Below are 18,432 nucleotides of genomic sequence, written 5' to 3' on the forward strand. Positions count from 1 at the left end.
ATCTACACTACCTGGTTATCCCCAGATATAGCAGGTGGGTGGCTAGAATATGCGGTAGGGTGGTGAACATCCACCTACGTAGGGCTGTCAGGCTTTTAGTTGTCAGATGATCATTCTGCTCCTGAAAATGGAAAATCTCTCATTCACCTTCCTTTTCACAGGAGCAGCTTAAACCTGAACATCAGAGTTGGAGAATGGAAAGCAGTAATTCTGGGACCCAAACCGATATACTTTGTTCAGAGAATCTGAGTCATGAGGAAGGAAGGTGCCTGGTGCTACCAACACTGGGAATATGCAGTCAGTTATTCTCCAAATTTAATATTCTGTGGTTTCTCCCCTACCTACTCATCTCCCGAGTGGATTCATTCCAGAGTTAATCACTATTTATGACAGCTTTAGGAAATACTGAGGAGGGACAGTTTCTGGTGGAGTAGTGAAGATCTTTACGAGATCTTTATCCTGACCCCCCCCCCCAAATAGGGGGAGAAATAAAAGTGGAAAGAGAAAGAGACAGACTGGCAGAGATTACTTGTTGGGAGGGTAGGGTAAAATAAGTAATTTAGAACAATCCCCTGAGCTGGGGATCGTACTTCCCTAGGAGTAACTCGTTCTCTCAACCACCTGGTAAGTTTTTTCCAAAAAACACAACAGGTCTGGACACCTTCCCTGCAGTTTCTGAGTCGGGATATGAGGGTGGCCTCATTGAGCTGTGGTTCATAAAGGGATGCCCTGGTGAGTCCTGGTGAAAGGACCGCCCCTTTTGAGATGAATGTCTTTATATAGGCCAAGTCAGTCTCCCTGGCTAGTTAGCTACAATCATCTTTTTGCCTGGGGCTTTGGAACTTTGGATCATTTTGCACTTTCTCCTTGTACATTCTTGGAGAAGAGGTTCAAATTCTCTCAGGATACTGATGGTTTAATTAGATTCTCAGGCTTAAAACACCATGATCCTAAATAAATAGTAAAGAAAGAAAGGAAAGGAAAGGAAGGAAAGTGTAGGAAGGAAGAAAGAAAAGGGAGGGAAGGAAGGAAGGGGAGGGGGGGAGGGGGGGAAGGAGGGAGGGAGGAAAGAAGGAAGGAAGGGGAGGGAGGAAGGAAGGAGGCAGGTGGTAGGTGGGCAGGCAGGCGTGAAGCATCACAGTCTGTAAAACTGTAGCTACAGCGCCACCTGCTGTTAGGCATGAAACACTGGCAGGTGAACCACATCGCTGTGAAAACCTAAAATGTTCCTACATATGCCAGGAAACTACCAGAAGCAGTGAAGGCACTGGAAACTCGGATGTTGCTGAGAAAACAGGGCATGAGTGAAGAAAACCCATCTCAAGCAAACAATCCTCGACTTCACCCTTTGAAGACTAATTGTTAGAGACGGATGTAAACAAAAGATTCTCTTTTGAGAGATACACACAAGATATTAAGCGCGACCACTTCCTACGCCGTACTTCTGTCTTGCTAGCTGCTGGGTTTTGCTAAGCCTTGACTTTTAACAAGCACTACTACAAGTGAGCAGTTACATTTTAAATGTTGTTGGCTAGGGGCGCCTGGGTGGCGCAGTCGGTTAAGCGTCCGACTTCAGCCAGGTCACGATCTCGCAGTCCGTGAGTTCGAGCCCCGCGTCGGGCTCTGGGCTGATGGCTCAGAGCCTGGAGCCTGTTTCCGATTCTGTGTCTCCCTCTCTCTCTGCCCCTCCCCCGTTCATGCTCTGTCTCACTCTGTCCCAAAAATAAATAAACGTTGAAAAAAAAAAAAAACATTCATTAAATGTTGTTGGCTTGTTCAAACCTTGCTGCACAAGTATTAATAAGAGGCAAATTAAAAGGGGTTTTGAGACCAACTATTGTAAGGTAAATCTAGGTGATGTGGCCCCTGATGTGATCGTTTAAGAACAATCAGCTGGATACGAGCATGTGCAAAGCTACACAGACTCCTGTGTGCCTGATCCGCCTGGCAGCAGTATGGGAGCTGAGATGTTGTTTGTGGCTTGGAATTGAGTTTTCTCTTTTGCAAGAAGACACATCTAAGGTACATTCTCATGATGCCCCCAATCTCACCCCACCCAAAGGCAAGGTACAAAGCTTACCGTTATGTGTAGAGATAGAAACACCCAGAACAGACCTGGTTATAGGTAGTCTCACTGGTAGGGGCAGAAATCCCTTAAACCGGACAAAATCCAGGCTCTAGCTCAGTCCTGAGGCAATGGTCTGAAACATCAAGAAGCCTTATTTCCTCACCCTAAAGTGAGGCAAACTTCTCTACCTCTTCCCTACACATCCCATGCAACTGGGTCATGCCAACCAGGTAAAGGCAGTTCGTTGTCTTCCTAACTCACTTGTTGTTCAAACCATGCCTGGATTCCTCTCATAAGTTTGTTGGGAAAATTTACAAAAGCAATGGAAACTCATACCAAGAGGGATGTTCGAAATGTAGTCATCCAAGGATACTATCAGGATAATTGAATAGGGTCAAATATGACTCATGACATTAGAACGAGACACCTGGATGTTTCAGGGGTCTTACTGTGGTAGGAGGGGGGCAAGTGAGGCCCCGCCATTCCCAATGCCAACTCAAGAGCACTACCTGAAGTCATCCTGACTTTCCAGCAATCTTCAGCGATTCAGGGGGCACCAAACCCTCTGGCAGTGAATCACCTCGCTAAACTTTCTGACTCAACCAAGGTGGACTTTGAGATTTAGAACCATGGGGGAGGGGGTGCTTCTGGAAGAGAAATGAATCTCCCTGGAGTCACAACTGTCTGCTGTTAGTAATGACTGACTCCCTTTTGTGCCTTGTTGACTCCTCCAGCTTTCTGCTCCCCTCCCTGCCTCTAGCTAGCTGCTACCCCAAGTCTTGAAGTCACCGGGTAGAGAGGCAAGGTGGGTATTAAAGGCACCTCTCACAAGAGGAGATGAAGGATCCTTACTGGCGGTAAAGTGTCACATGTTTAGTGACTCTGGGGGACGTCACTACCAGTGACGAATCCCTTACCGTGTAAGTTTCTTCTCTCCCTAATCTGTAGTCCTACTCCCTGTAGGAACCCTTGTTAACAGTGTCCCATGTATTCTTCCAGAAACACCGTGTACATATTCTAGTGTATCTAATATGTACATTCTAGCATGTGTATGTGTGCACACAATCAGGATCTTATCATAACACTGTTCAAGATCTTGCCCCCCCTTCCCCACTGAAATGCAATCTGTATGTCTTTCTATATCAGCACGTGCAGATTTGTCTTATTTTTAAACAACAACCTACTTTTCCATGATATGAATTTGCCATAGTTGGTTTCATCGGGACTCTATTGATATAATTTAGATTATTTCCAATTTGTGATAGTAGCAAGTATCCTTAAACCCACAGGAGCATATTTGTAAACATTTAAATCCATACAATCAGTGGAACTGACAAGTCAAAGGGTAAGTACAATGAAAAATGTGATAGATATTGCAAAATTTCTGTAAAATCATTGTCTTAATTTGAATTCCCTACAAGTGTTCATGAAAGTGCCAGTTTTTCCATCGATTCAACTGTGGGTATTAACAAACTTTAATATTCTGCAAACCTAATAGTTAAGAAGTGGCAGTTGATTGCTTTGATTTGCATTTCTTTAATCTTTGTCAATTTGTAAGCTGACTGAATTTTACCACGAGCTGATTGTTCCTTTTCCTATTGGTTTACTTCCTAGTGATAAGTACTTAGTAAATTAAGGACACTGGCCCTATGTTAATATTTTTCCTAGTTTTTCATTTGTCTTTAAGACATCGCTTAGTGTTGTTCCTTTTTAAAGTAATTGTTTAGGACCCCATGCATCTTAGGTTTTATGACGCACTTAGACCTTTCCCCATTTAAAAATTATTATTATTTCAAGGACGCCTGGGTGGCTCAGTCAGTTAAGTGTCCGACTTTGGCTCAGGTCATGATCTCCCATGATTCATCTCGCATCAGGATCTGTGCTGACAGCTCAGAGCCTGGAGCTTGCTTCGGATTCTGTGTCTCCCTCTCTCTCTGCCCCTCCCCTGCTTGTGCTCTGTCTGTCTCAAAAATAAATAAGCATTAAAAAATTTTTTTAAAGGGGCGCCTGGGTGGCGCAGTCGGTTAAGCGTCCGGCTTCAGCCAGGTCACGATCTCGCGGCCCCGTGAGTTCGAGCCCCGCGTCGGGCTCTGGGCTGATGGCTCAGAGCCTGGAGCCTGTTTCCGATTCTGTGTCTCCCTCTCTCTCTGCCCCTCCCCCGTTCATGCTCTGTCTCTCTCTGTCCCAAAAATAAATAAACGTTGAAAAAAAAAAAAAAAATTAAAAAAAAAAAATTTTTTTTAAAGAAAATAAGTAAAATTTAAAAAATTGTTTATTATTTCAAAAGTCAAATTCTGTTATAATTTTTATTCTTTTCTTTTTGCATTAAAATATGTGTCCCATTCAGAATTTATTTTGATTTAAAGAACTAAGTTGGTATCAATTTTTATCAAAATTTCCCCAAAAGCATATCCATGGTACCAATACCATTTACTGAATTCTTTTTCATTTCATGATTTCAAAAGCCACATTTTATCATACTTTTAATTTCCAAGTGTATCTGCATGTATTTCTAGACTCTCTATTCTGTCCCACACATGTATCATTCTCTAGTACAAAACCTGCCTTAAGTATTCGTTTTTATAACATTAGTAGTTCCCTCTCATTACTCTTTTGGGATGTTTATTTTTTCTAGAGTAATTTTACTGTCACTTTGTTGGTCTCTTACACCACTAACCCCAGCTATGTAGGTATTTTGATTTGGTGCTCAATGAAGAATTCATCTCCTTTCAGCCAGAGGTACATATTTCCAATCTAAGATCTCACCTGTAATAACTTCTGATTCGCCAATATTAGACGGGCAGGTTAAGGAACAAGGGTAGAGCAATATGAAAGCTTGAACATCCATTGATTTTAAAACCAAGACCGAAAAGGTAATTTAAGCTAAAGTACTGAATATTTAAGCAAAACCTAAGAGTTCTAGTAAAAGATCTATTTTTGGACTTCGGTGATGTCAGTTAATATCATGAAAGTAAACAGATAACTAAGGGTTCAAAATACTCTCGAAGGAAATAATTTTTTTTTTTTTTAATTTTTTTTTTTCAACATTTATTTATTTTTGGGACAGAGAGAGACAGAGCATGAACGGGGGAGGGGCAGAGAGAGAGGGAGACACAGAATCGGAAACAGGCTCCAGGCTCTGAGCCATCAGCCCAGAGCCTGATGCAGGGCTCGAACTCCCAGACCGCGAGATCGTGACCTGGCTGAAGTCGGACGCTTAACCGACTGCGCCACCCAGGCGCCCCTCCAAGGAAATAATTTTAACCGCTGTCCTGGAATCTATGAACCAATTCAGCTAAAGCATTTATATCCTTCCAGCTCTAAGTCCTTTATGCAAAAAATCTGATTATCAGGCTGGTACAGCAGATGTAAAAAAAATGGCAGAAACGGTCCTTTACATTCTGCAAAAGAATGAAAACTGTTGATTCTTTAAAGAGCCACACAACTTTTTACTGGGTATGCTATTTTCTATTCTGCAAGGTTAAAGAGTAACTACACCACCACTCATACTGAAGAAGCAGGAGAATTTTTCACTCATATGAGATCAAAGTGTATGAACTTACCGTTAGCATGTCATCACATTTCATATCCGGTGTGTCACCATCTTCACTTTTATTGTAGAATTTTCGGAAAAAGTTGAATGCCACAACAGTATATAGGTATACAACAACAGCTAACAAGCCAACAGTTAATACAAGCTGGAAAGCAATGTGACACAGAACATGCATTAGAAATGCAAGGCATATATGACTGGCATGTTCAACATCAGTGTGGGAGGGGAGAATTCTATGAGCACATGCCTGGATTTATTGACTAGAAAGTAATGGGATCCATACCTCACACCATACCTTTCTTACCCCCCTCCGTGGGGAAATTTATTTCCATATGCTCTTTATTTTATCAAGTGGTCAGACTGTTTTATGCAAAAGTTGGCTACTTAATTGGTTAATGAATGCATACTACAGCTGGAATATGAATAAACTCTGATTGACTTTCACATCCAAATTGATCATAATATGTATGTGCTGAAAATAAGAATTTCACCAAGTTGTTGAAAATATATTTCTGGTTATATCACAGAAAATCTAAACACACTAAAATGCATTATTTCTTGTGTTTACTTCCTCTAATTACAATGAATCCCTATGTTCTTGACCGTGGCAGCATATATTAAGTCCTTCAAAAATAATTTTACAATTATCTGGAGAAAATATGTTATCTGAATAGAGGGCTTAATTCACTTCTGTAAACGAAGTACAATGCCACCATAAATTTCTGCACATCTTATTATGAGGACTATTAAGCTCTCTATATTTCCGTAAGTCAAAAATTGATATCTCAAAAAGAAGGAATAATCCCCCCAAAATTTTAGAAGTGAATTGAAAGCAAGCCAAACCTTTTGTGTGAAAATACACAAGAGATTCAGAATCTCCAGTTCTTTAAATATGTCAGGGGCTCAATACTATGAATGAATAAACACTTTTTGCTGATGTCATAGTCACATTCAAAAATGAGAGTGACATATAGAACAACAATGTGTTGAAATTTAGGAAACTAAAAATCATGATAACTGTTCATATGAACTTAACTATGGACATAGTTCATGTGTTTGGGGGGACATGGATTTAAAAATATGCTGAATTATAAAAATCTGGAAAAGAAGGACTCTGTTAAACCAAATAACGAATATAGAATGTGTTACTCCCAGTAGACAGGTGATAGAGAATGAATCAATAAATATATGCTTCTGTAATGAGTTTATGAATAATTAAAGTTTTTCACATTACAACTGGGCTCCATTAAAACATAAATTGATCATCTGGAACTAGGCCAGTATGTAAGTCCTTGGAGTATGACCTTGTCAAGTATGAAACATTACAAAGACCACACAATATCCAATTTTTAAATATCACATCAAATTAAGAACGCAGCATCTTGTGTTTTATTACTATTGTAACTAGTGCATCAGGATTCTGAAACACATTTCAGTTCCCTCCGGTATCAAATGGAGTAAATATCATATTAGGAAAAATTTAACTGTTTTCTGCAGTGTTTTGTGTGTGCCGGGGCCTGTGCTGACACCTCCACATTTATGTTCTTATTTCGTTTTCTCAGAAACTGTAAAAGGTAGATACTTTTATTGTATTCATTTTACACAATGAATTGAAATTTAAAAATGTTAAATCAGTTATCCAAGGTCACACAGTGAATCGGTCAAGCCAAGACTTGAATGTAGGTGTAGGGGACTCTTGAACCAATATTCCTCATGGTTTGTAAAAAAAAAAAAATAAAAAAAGTGCATATCCTCCATTCACAAAAATCTTTAAAACTATATGTTGCCATTGGAGGTTGGGTTTTATTTTTATTGGTGTATTTGTTGGTTTTTTTTTTTTTTTGTTTTTTGTAGGGAGTCAAAAAAAAATCAACTTTTACCTGCTTGCCATTGTGAGTTACCGATGACAAGATGGTTCTCAGTGTCTTGAATCCCATAGCAATGTCAAGAAGATGAGCAGCAAAAAAAAAGTTGTTATAGTGTCCCAGAACGGACATAGTCATATACCAGGCCAGGTAGAGGAAAGACTGAGAAGATAAACGAGAGGGAAGCATATCAGAAACCAGAAGGAGTGACTGTTGTCCAAGCTACTCTGATTTCATTCCATTATAATCACTTCATTTACTTTACCTTCTTTATTTAATTCAAATCAGTTATATTGGTTTATGTATTTTATTATTTAGCTTGTTCTCAGAGGTTCAATGTCTTTCTCCTTTATATCAGAGAGGCTGTTCTTAGGTATCTTTCTATAGAGAGAATTTTACTGACCTAATACTCGATAGCAAGGTGTTTTCACCTTGGCACTACTGAGAGTTTAGACTGGATAATTCTCTGTTTTGGAGGCTGTCTGATGCACCGTAGGATGACCAGCAGTGACCCTGATCTCCACTCACCAGATGCCAGCCGTGACTACCAAAGATGTCTCTAGACATTGCCAAAAGTCACCTGGAGGACAAAATTTCCCCCCTTGAGAGCCCTGCTCTACACTCAACCAAAGAACCAACCCACTATCCTTCCCTCTTTCGTTTTTCATTTACTCACTCTCTAAATCAGTGTTTGTGGAGACCTACTAGTTGTAAGAAATTACATGCGATATTTTATTAACCAAGCATCTCACTTTATGTGAGCCAAAACAAGTCTAGGAGAAAATGCAAATACTACTTAATGTCACTGAAGGCTATAATAAACCTAATAATACAATTGGTACTATCTGTAGGAATCTTGTTTATAATCAATGTAAGAGATTTGCTTTACAGAGGTTAGATGTATAAGTGTATATACTTTTTGAGGGGAGGAGAATAAAAAAAGTAGAATAAAAGATACTGAGATCATGCTTGCTTTCTGGATTAGGGTCCTTGGGCGTAAGAAATGTTTTGCCATTGGAGTCAAGAGCTACCCGTTTTGGGAAAGGGAGGAAACCTTCATTTTGACTAGAATATGTCTTAAGCTTTAACAGAGAACACAAACAAGACAAAGGGGGCTGAGGTGGTATAAATCATCTTTATGGGCAGTTCAGGGCTGAGGTTAGACATTGGGTGGAAGAAAGCAGTACTTGAAAATAGACACCGAGATAAGACTATGCAGAATGTGCTGAGGAGTGACAGTTTGGTTTGAGAGTGGGCTTCTGTTTCAGAAGATGAGGCTGGAAATGTATGGCAGGGTTGGAAGGCCTTCAAGCCAAGTTAAGGGATATGGGCACATCCCACAGGCGTGGGAGAACCCCTGGAGCATCATACGGAATAATGGTATATGAAAAGCAGCATTTTATGAAAATACTGTGTTGTATATTTGCACATACAGTCTCTGTTTTTATTCTAGCCAGACTCTTGCTAAGTAGGCAATCTTAGCCCCAAATTGACAAATGAGGAAAGTGAGCTCACTCCGGTCAAGCTACTTTCTTAAAGAAGATGTAAGTGGCAGAGTGTTATAAGAGGCACGACTATCAGCAGAACTGGCCAGAGAATGACAGAGGGCAGGAAAAGGATCCAATTGGGCACATAATTGAATGCATATATTAGAAGGAGAAGGAAAAGGAGTCCAAGCTGGTCATCTGGACGTAGGTAGCAAGAAGAACAAAAACACTAACAGAAAGAGGAAATGGTGGACAGGGGGACTGCGTTTAGCAGGGAAGAGTGAGGAGAGGAAAAGATGCATTTGTCACAGGACATTTGAATGGACACACCCAGCAGGCTATTAAGAAATGAAAAGGCTGAGGAGAAAGGACAAGTGTGTGGACACAAGATGAGTAAGGAGACTAATATAGGTGATCAGGGGAGCCAAGGATACATGTATAGATGACACAGGTGCTGTCCTTAGCCGGATTTTGCAAATAAAAACACCGGCTGCCCAGTTACAGGTAAACGTTAGGTAAAGAATAAATAATTTTTAGATTAAGTATGTTCCATGCAATATTTGGGATATACTCACATATAAATGTAAATATATAAGTATGTATATTCTACATTGTTATAGATCTAAAACTACCTATATTTATGTATAGGTATGTATACATACCTATATAAAAATGTAAATATAATATGTAAATATTTAGTTATCTGTAATTAAAAATTTTTTATAATGTTTTTTATTTAGTTAGTTTTGAGAGAGACAGCAGAAGCAGAGGAGGGGCAGAGAGAGAGAGAGAGACACAGCATCTGAAGCAGGCTCCAGGCCCTGAGCTGTCAGCGCAGAGCCCAACGCGGGGCTTGAACCCATCTGTACTTCATCTGGTGAGCCTAGCTGTGTTTCAGACAGAAACCACACTATTGAGGACTGAAGACATGTTGAGAAGTAGCTGGCCAAACAGCCATGAAACTACAGGTGGATGAATAATATATCAGAATAATATAACAGAAACAAGTCTGAAGAAGTCTGTCCACGCCCAAATGCTCTGGAGGCAAGAAAACTAGAGCAAGATACGTATCTTGCATGACACGGGTACTGCGGCATGTAAGGAGGTCAAGGAGGATTGACCTTAACTAGCAAAAGCCAAGATGGCCAGGCTACCTGAACAGAAAACATCAGTGCTAGAGATGAGGTGGTTTCCTTTTAATTTGAGGGAGTTGCTTCCATTATTAGAAGAGAAATTTGCTGAAGGCATTAGCAGTTGACAATTCTAAAAGATACTTACAAGACTTGTTTTTGAGATCTTTGGAGAGTTCTTTAAAAGACCCAGTATTCCGGGCCCATGACTGGGTACGATAGGGGTGGGGATAGAGACAGGAGAATTTGGGGGGTGTCGCAGGTCTTTAGGAGAACAGAATTCCCACTCACTGTAAAAGTCACTGCTAATTAGAGTGTGATTTTGAGACTAAGTGAGATCTGCAAGGGAGACAAAACCAGAGGAGGGTCTAGGACTAGGCCTTTGGATTTGCCTGTAAGTGCCCCTTCGCAGGAGGTGTGTGAGGATGGGAGGAGGATTCTGAACCAGCAGGAGGAGACAAACATTTGTAGTTGATCCATTCAGCAGAGTTTCAGGACTGTCCCTAGCAACTTCCCATAGAGAGCACATGGGAGCATGAAAACAGCTGATAGAATTTTCAGTTTAAAAAATCATTAAGTCAAAAATGTCAAACTATTGAGCAACCCAGGGTAGTACAATGTGATCGTCCGACCTGACGGTGGCTTTTAGTACCAGGTGAATTTTTTTCATTATATTTGGATACAGACTTGGGCTATTAGGCTCTTTGAGAAAAGAAGGATCAATCAAGAACAAAAACCACAATAATTTAATGCACTTAATTTGGGGGAAACTTAAATTTATCACAATTAATGTTTTAAAACTTTATTTGTTTAGAACTTCCACTTTAACATCTAGGAAACTTTGAACTCATTACCCAACTAAATGCCATTACCCAACTAAAACCTAAATGAAAATACATGTGAATTTTCATCTAGTTTCTTTTTCTTGCATAAATATATTTTCATGTTAATCTTTCAGCTATTGAAAGAAATGGATTGAGAGATGGGGGCTAACTAATCACATATTTCCTTGGGTCATTCTCAGATAATGGTCTATATTAAATCAATTGCTGTCTGACTGACTTCCTTAAATCACTGACTATCTGCCTGCCGGATCCCAACAGACTTGTCTAATCAGAGTGCACTGTACTTTGTGGTAATGAAGTGGGCTTACGTTGTCCGTGAAGACGACTCCTAGTTTCCACATCTGATACTTCACATCAATAGAGTTCAGTCTGGAAAGACAAAAAAAGAAGGATTTGTGGATATGCATGTGAAACAAAGAGCCTGCTGGCATTCTTTCCGTGGGATGAAACTGGCAACCATCTCAGGAAATTAGTTCCATCCAAAGTGTCAAGGGAATCTGGAACATCTGGATGATGTGTTCCAGAATTCTGTAATGCTTTTTTAGTGGGATCTTGGAAAACAAAACAAAGATGCAACTTCTATTATTTAAGATTAGCACTTTCTTTTCCTGCAGTAAATATAAGGTAAAGCCACTTGTTATATGAGCATGATTTCTGGAAACTCTGCTACTACATTAACCAACATGTGTGCATCCCAAGTTTCCTCGCTTTCATTATACATTTGTAATTGCATTCTGACAGAATAATTTTTACTTAGGCTAATAAAAACTTGCATAAACATCCACATTCACTTTACAACTAAATTTGCCAGTGAAAGGGCTCTTTCATCTTGTGTTTCCTCTTGTTTTCAAAAAAAAAAAAAAAAAAAAATCTCTACCCAGGAAGGCATTCACCTTTTCCTCTTGGTTCCCAAATTACCTTGTAGACTTACTACAATTTCCCATTTGTTTTGTAGTTGCGGGTGTGCAGGTATCTACGTACATTTCTGCCTTTCTCCCTAGTCTGCAAACTCCCTAACACCAAGCACATTGTATCATACATGGAATATCTCTCAATAAATGTGCTGGATGAGTAAATCTTAGCATAAATATTCCTGATCTTTGTAGATTAAATACAAAAATAGTAAAACACACTTTCTAACTTTAATTGTTTTTTAGAGCTGCCCACTGATTCATGTGCTAGAAATTATAACTTTGTTAGCCTATCTAATATTCTAGGTAATTGATATGATAGGATATAAAATATGAGTATTCTTTTCAAAAGGGCTTCTCTGTATTTACTGTTTTACACGTTATTTCTTTAGTCATTTTTTTTTTAGTAAGGCCAATCTTAAATTTCAAGTGGTAGGATCAGTAATCGCTAATCAAAATGGACTTCTTAGAGACTTCTCCCCCAAAGGTTACGTTTTAATTTACCTTAGCCTAGGAGTTTTTATCTTAAGGAAATAAAGTTATCTTTGAGCTAGAATCAATTCTATTACTAGAGATCATTTTTTAAAGTTCTGTGAATATTTAAAATGGGTTTCAATACAAGGCTATTTTTTTTTCTTTTTGTTTTTTAAAGTATATTTATTTATTTTGAGAGAGACCGAGTGTGTGGAAAGGAGGGACAGAGAGAGAGGCAGAATCTCAAGCAGGCTCCATGCTGTCACCAGAGTCCTATTTGGGGCTCAAACTCGCAAAACTGTGAGATCATGACCTGAACCAAAATCAAGAGTCAGATACTCAACCGACTGAGCCATCCAGGCACCCCAAGACTATTTTAGCCTAAATTTAAAAAGCCAAAGACAGAGAAAAAAATAAATAATGGGGTAATTTGCATGAGAGCATGATTATTTCCCATGAAAGCAATCTAAAACAAAATTAAGTGTTTCTATCAGGATGACTGAATGCCCCATGGCAGTTTCTTAGTTTATTTAAAAAATGGTGATTATTTTTCATTCCTATCAAACATTAGGGTAACAAGTTTGCTGTCAACATCGTGAAGCAGCATGCCCTTTTTGGTGGCGTAGGACACTCTTTTCTCACCAATCACGACAGTACTCCTGTTTGGGTGGAGCTGACCCAACCCCTAGGGATGGGCCAAAGATGATCTAGGCCAACTGGGCACGCATTCACCTGGCCACAGGGCTTGGTTCAGGGGCAGACTATAAGCCAGAAGCTGAAGAGTTTTGCTAGATGGTTTTGAGATACAAATCCCTTCCTCTTTTCCCATAAAGACACAAATGAAAAAGATGCAGGTTTTCTGGGTCCTGGCAGCCATTCTATCCCCAGGAGGTAATCTGGCCACCTGTTTGTTTGACAAGCCCTACATATCTGATTGACAAATAAAACATGCACAAATAGATGAATCATCCTTGTACCCATTCACATTAAGATAATATTAATATGCAAACCAGATAATGTTTTAAAATTTGATCTTTGTAAATGTTTTAAATAAAGGAACAATATATGTAATTCTTTTTCCTAGTTATGGACATTATTTACTGGAAATTTATTCTTCTAATTTTATTATCCATATTTATTTTTTATTTTCTTTAATTTTTTTTCTGAGAGAGAGAGAGAAAAAATCTTAAGCTGGCTCCACACTCAGCACAGAGTCCAATGAGGGGCTCAATCCCACAACTCTGGGATCATGACTTGAGCCGAAAGCAACATTCGAATGCTCAAATGACTGAGCCACCCAGGTGCCCCTTCATATTTAAAGGTATTAATGCCATATTAATTTCTTGGCACTTTGCTAGGGGTCAAACTCGCAAACATTTCCTATGTAAAAAAGTGGAAAATTCCACTAATTTAAAACTATTTGTTCAGGGGCACCTGGGTGGCTCAGTCGGTCGAGTGTCCGACTTTGGCTCAGGCCATGATCTCACAGTTCGTGAGTTGAGCCCCACATCAGGCTCATGAGTTGAGCTCAGAGCCTGGAGCCTGCTTTGGATTCTATGTCTCTCTCTCTCTGCCCCTCCCCCATCATACTCTGTCTTTCTCTCAAAAATAAACATTGAAAAAAAATTAAAAAAAAACAAAACTTTTTGGTCACAGTAAAAATAAAACACCCTTTTGTTTATAAAATAGTCTAAACTTTCCTTCTATTTTTTTCAGACTTTTTTTTTAGGATCATAAATATTACCATGGAAAGAGCACAATTCAGTAAAACGATTTGATTCTACACTGTCAGACACCTGAAAATATTAGTAGAAAGCTCAGCACTGCTCTATGGTCCTTGTTTTTATATGATATTCTAACATAAAGGTCTTAGTTCCTAAGCACTGGCAAGGTGTTTCATCTTCTATACAGTGACATACTCATTATGTACCACATGGGTTTTCTTAAAGTACCCAGGTGATATTTTGGATCTAAATCCACAGTTTCTGTCATGTATTTGTCCATAGAACTACTTTTAAACTGAGTTCACATTATTTTTAAAAACCATGTAGCTCCAGTAAGTTTTCAGATAGATAAAAAATTACATTACCAATGAGGTCAGCCAACATGTTTTTTTAATGCTAGCTAAAATATTTATCTGACACAAAATAATACCACCCTACAGAGCCTCAAGTGTCTATATTTCCAAAGTAGTCACATCCCTAACAGAGACAATAAATTTACAAAAGTGGACATGTTCTTAAGGGAAAGTAACTTACGTTTCTCCTAAAATCGTTAAGTGGCTACAATGAGAAATTACATTTTTTAAAACATGCATGCTTTACACTTAATCCAGAATTACAGTTGATGAAATATATATTTGCAGTATATATACGTGTGTGTGTGTGTGTGTGTGTGTGTGTGTGTGTGAGAAATTCAACCTGAGGCAAATTCAATTCAACTGAATCACATCTTTCTAGCTATATTATAACCTATTATTCCATTAAAGCACTATTATCAGGAACACCTCATTTAAAAAAAAATTTTTTTAATGTTTATTTATTTTTGAGAGAGAGAGAGACAGAGCACGAGCATGGGAGGGGCAGAGAGAGAGAGGGAGGCACAGAATCCGAAGCAGGCTCCAGGCTCTGAGCTGTCAGCCCAGAACCCAACACGGGGCTCAACCCCATGAACCATGAGATCATGACCTGAGCCAAAGTCAGACACTTAACAGACTGAGCCACCCCGGCGCTCCAGGAACACCTCATTTTAAAGTTAAATTCCTGAGTAACAGCATGACAGCATAGTACTTCTGGCTTGTGAAGTCTTTGCTATTTAAACAAAACTCAAGAATTATAATAAAAGAATATGAACTTTGAACTTTCCCAATAAAAGGGCTCCATAGAGCCCCTCTTCCAAAACCTAAGAAAGATTAACCTCTTTTCAGACAGCATCAGAAAAGGTAGTCAAATATTGTGCTTTTGTATATGTTTGACTTTGATTTAAATGGCATTCAGGGATAGAAAAGGCAAATTAAGTTAAGAACATACATCTTTATTTACATAATTTTTGCTTTATGTAAATAACAAAAAAGTCGCCTTCCAAAATAATAGGAAAAAATCCAATCATTCCACACCCAAAAATACCCAGAAGCATAGAAGTAGACCCTTAGGTACATTCTCTGTTTCCCTCATCTCTATTCCCCCAGGCTCTGAGGGAAAGGAAGTCAAGGCATTATCAAGTTCAGAATTGTATTAATTTCTTCTCCTTTGGGTCTAGAGCCATTGGGAAGAGGTAACACTCACACGGCTGACAGGGAGCTGTCTTTCTTTGGCTTCTTCTTTTCCCGGGCATCGCTGAAATCTAGGGCGGCTTTGTCCATACCAAGGAGCTCGCTGATTCTGTCCCGGCCATAGAACTCCCCATATTTATCCATAACCTGGGCACAGGAAATAAAACATTTTACTGGCCTCAACCACTCAGTAACCCCTCGTATGCATGCGCATACAAACATCTAATTATTTTGACACTTACTATATATTGGTCTTATGTTCGAGTTCACTTAAAAATCTCATTTCTGGCTCTTCTTCTGTGATCACAATGCTTAAGGTCAAAGCAAACTTACAGCACTGTACGTAATACCCATCCAAGGAACAAGATGTCTTAAGAGAGGGACGCATGCAAAAGGAAGAGGGGGGCCCAAGGAAATAAGTCAAGAAGTGGAAAAAATGGAATGAAAGGAACTTTGACCAAATTCATACTTTGCGCCAGGAATTATGTAAAGAAATTTGACTTGCTCTCCCTCATGGGACTGTCACATTATGTAAGTCACACTATGTTATCAGCATCCTATTCTGCAGATAAAGAAGTTATGTCTTAGAAAACATAACATGCCCTTGGGGCACCTGGGTGGCTCAGTCTGTTGAGCATCCGACTCTTAGTTTTGGCTCAGGTCATGATCTCATGGTTCATGAGACCAAGCCCCTCACTGGGCTCTGTGCTGACAGCCTGGAGCCTGCTTGGGATTCTCTCTCTTCCTCTCTCTGCTCCTCCCCTGCTTGTGTTCTCTCACAAAATAAATAAATATTAAAAAAAAAAAATAAGAAAACGTAACATGTCCAAGCTTGCTAAGCTTGGCAAGAGATGAAATAAGGAAACCACCAAGCGAGATCTGACTCTCAGGAAAGATCTGCACTGACCATCGCCAGCCATGGGCTGGCCACTTGTGACAGCATCCTCCCTGGGCTCTCAGTTACAACCGTTCAACTCTCCCCTAGTTTCCTGACTTGAGCTGTCAGTCCTTCAGTAATCCCCGGAACCTTGTCACCTCCCCCTGTCTTCAGGGCAATCCCTGCATAGACCCCTTTGCACCACCAGAATCCCTTCTGAGCAACTGTCCTCCATTTCCTGGCCCCCCTCTCCCTCTGCCACATCTTCCTGGCTTTGCCCACATGTCCCGTTTTCAGACCGGTGTAGACGTGGGCCCACAGCTTTCCCTTGAGCCCAGGAAGCACAGCCCCGTGACACAGCCACTCTTGGCCTAATGCTTCCATGAGAGTCCCACACACAATGAAAATGGAGACAACAGGAAAAGCAATGAATGAAAAGTAGGAGAGAGAATGGGCCACTAAGGGGAAAAGAGGGTAGGAGAGCAGAGGACGAGGAATGCAGAAGAAGGAAATGAGCACGTGAGGGAAAGGAGGAAGGGGGTTCCCCAGGGAAAGAAGAGAGAGAACGAAGGAAGAAATACATTAATGGAAAGGAAAAAGGGATTAGCAAAAATAAAAATAAGCCTCTTCTGAAAGTATACAGTCGAGGTAAATGAAAACATGAAAGAGAAGTGGTAGTTAAAAAGCCCATGAACATCACCCACAAAGGTCTGTTCTGTGTTATTCTCACGGTGCTAAAAACGGGCTGGGGTGGCCTGCATGGGGGTTCCCTCTGGGCTGTGTTCTCACCTCACTCCCAGGACAACAAATCAGTACTAAGTGTAGTAGGAATGCCACCAATAGTCCCTGCTGCAATTACAGTTTAGTTTTACTTTTTTAAGTTTATTTATTTGAGAGAAAGGGAGCACAAGAGTGGGGGGAGGAGCAAAGGAGAGGGGGACAGAGAATCCCAAGCAGGCTCCACACTGTCAGCACAGAGCCGCACATGGGGTTTGATCCCATGAACCTCAAGATCATGACCTGAGCTGAAATCGGATGCTTAACAGACTGAACCACCCAGGCGCCCCTGCAATGACAACGTATTTATTTGACTCTGAATATGCAGTTTCCTTCAGAGAAATCTGTGCTTTAACAATTCAAAGCTTCTTTCTTAAGTAGCTAATGAGAATAAAATGTTCAAGTTACCTATTTAAAATTGTTTAAAAATAAGTCTTTCAAAGCCCTGGACCAATGTGGATGTACTCGTATGCAGGAGGGCAATGCTGCTCAGAATTTCACGTCACACCAGGAGACAAAACTCTTGTGCCAGAATAAAATCTACAAACACACGACTTCTCTCAACTAGAAAGTCTTGTTATTAAATAGATTTTTAAAAAAAGGTCAACGTGCTTCCTCGTGTACCTGATTTCAGTTCTTGGTGCAAGCCCTCTATCTCCCCTCAGATTGCTAACAAAAAATCTGCTGTTCGCCAATCCTCCTGAGTAACACGGAATCAAAGGCAACAAGAGCACTTCATCTGGCAGATGTTTCTGGCTACTCCAGACGGTACCCGTCGGAGCTAGAACTCATTAAGGAGGTGAGTTGAGTCAGGGTGGCAATCAGAAAAGTTCAAAGAATAAGCAGGAGCTAGAATGTAACGCTTTATGTGAATCGCTTTAGTCTTCACATAAAGCAATAGTATTTCATGATCTACAAGTACCGGTACATACATTATTTCATTAAAAGAGATCTGACATTAAAATGCTATGTGGTGAGAAGAGCAGAGATGATCCTTGACTTTCAAGATCAGGGCAGTTAGCAGGCGCCACAGTTCATCACTGATGCCCTATCATTGTTCTTTCTACTACACTATGACGCAGTATGCGTCAGAAGAATAAAACTTTATGAAAATAAAAAGATCTCCGAAGTTCATGTGAAATAAACAAAACTCAATCCTTTGTTCTCATGGAAT

The 18,432-nt window shown here is 39.9% G+C and overlaps 1 protein-coding gene and 1 long non-coding RNA gene across 11 annotated transcripts in view; one reads left to right on the forward strand and one right to left on the reverse strand.

Moving 5' to 3' along the window:
- LOC123576417 overlaps nt 1–1,514 on the forward strand; it is a 42,019-nt gene extending 40,505 nt beyond the window's left edge. The window contains exons 5-6 of one of the 2 annotated variants that reach the window (XR_006701377.1): nt 652–732; nt 1,243–1,514. This is a non-coding gene — a long non-coding RNA (uncharacterized LOC123576417). Of the gene's footprint in view, nt 1–651 lie in introns of both variants that reach the window. The other variant, XR_006701374.1, reaches the window with a different exon arrangement.
- RYR2 (ryanodine receptor 2) overlaps nt 1–18,432 on the reverse strand; it is a 762,307-nt gene that overhangs the window by 10,154 nt on the left and 733,721 nt on the right. For all 9 annotated transcript variants that reach the window (XM_045437236.1, XM_045437235.1, XM_045437229.1 and 6 more), the window contains 4 exons: nt 15,618–15,751; nt 11,257–11,317; nt 7,502–7,648; nt 5,632–5,766 (listed from right to left, as the gene is read on the reverse strand). In XM_045437236.1, the coding sequence (XP_045293192.1) occupies nt 5,632–5,766; nt 7,502–7,648; nt 11,257–11,317; nt 15,618–15,751 (477 nt within the window). The remainder of the gene's footprint in view (nt 1–5,631; nt 5,767–7,501; nt 7,649–11,256; nt 11,318–15,617; nt 15,752–18,432) is intronic.

Source organism: Leopardus geoffroyi, chromosome D2 (genome assembly GCF_018350155.1).
Source record: "Leopardus geoffroyi isolate Oge1 chromosome D2, O.geoffroyi_Oge1_pat1.0, whole genome shotgun sequence".
Lineage (NCBI taxonomy): Eukaryota > Metazoa > Chordata > Mammalia > Carnivora > Felidae > Leopardus > Leopardus geoffroyi.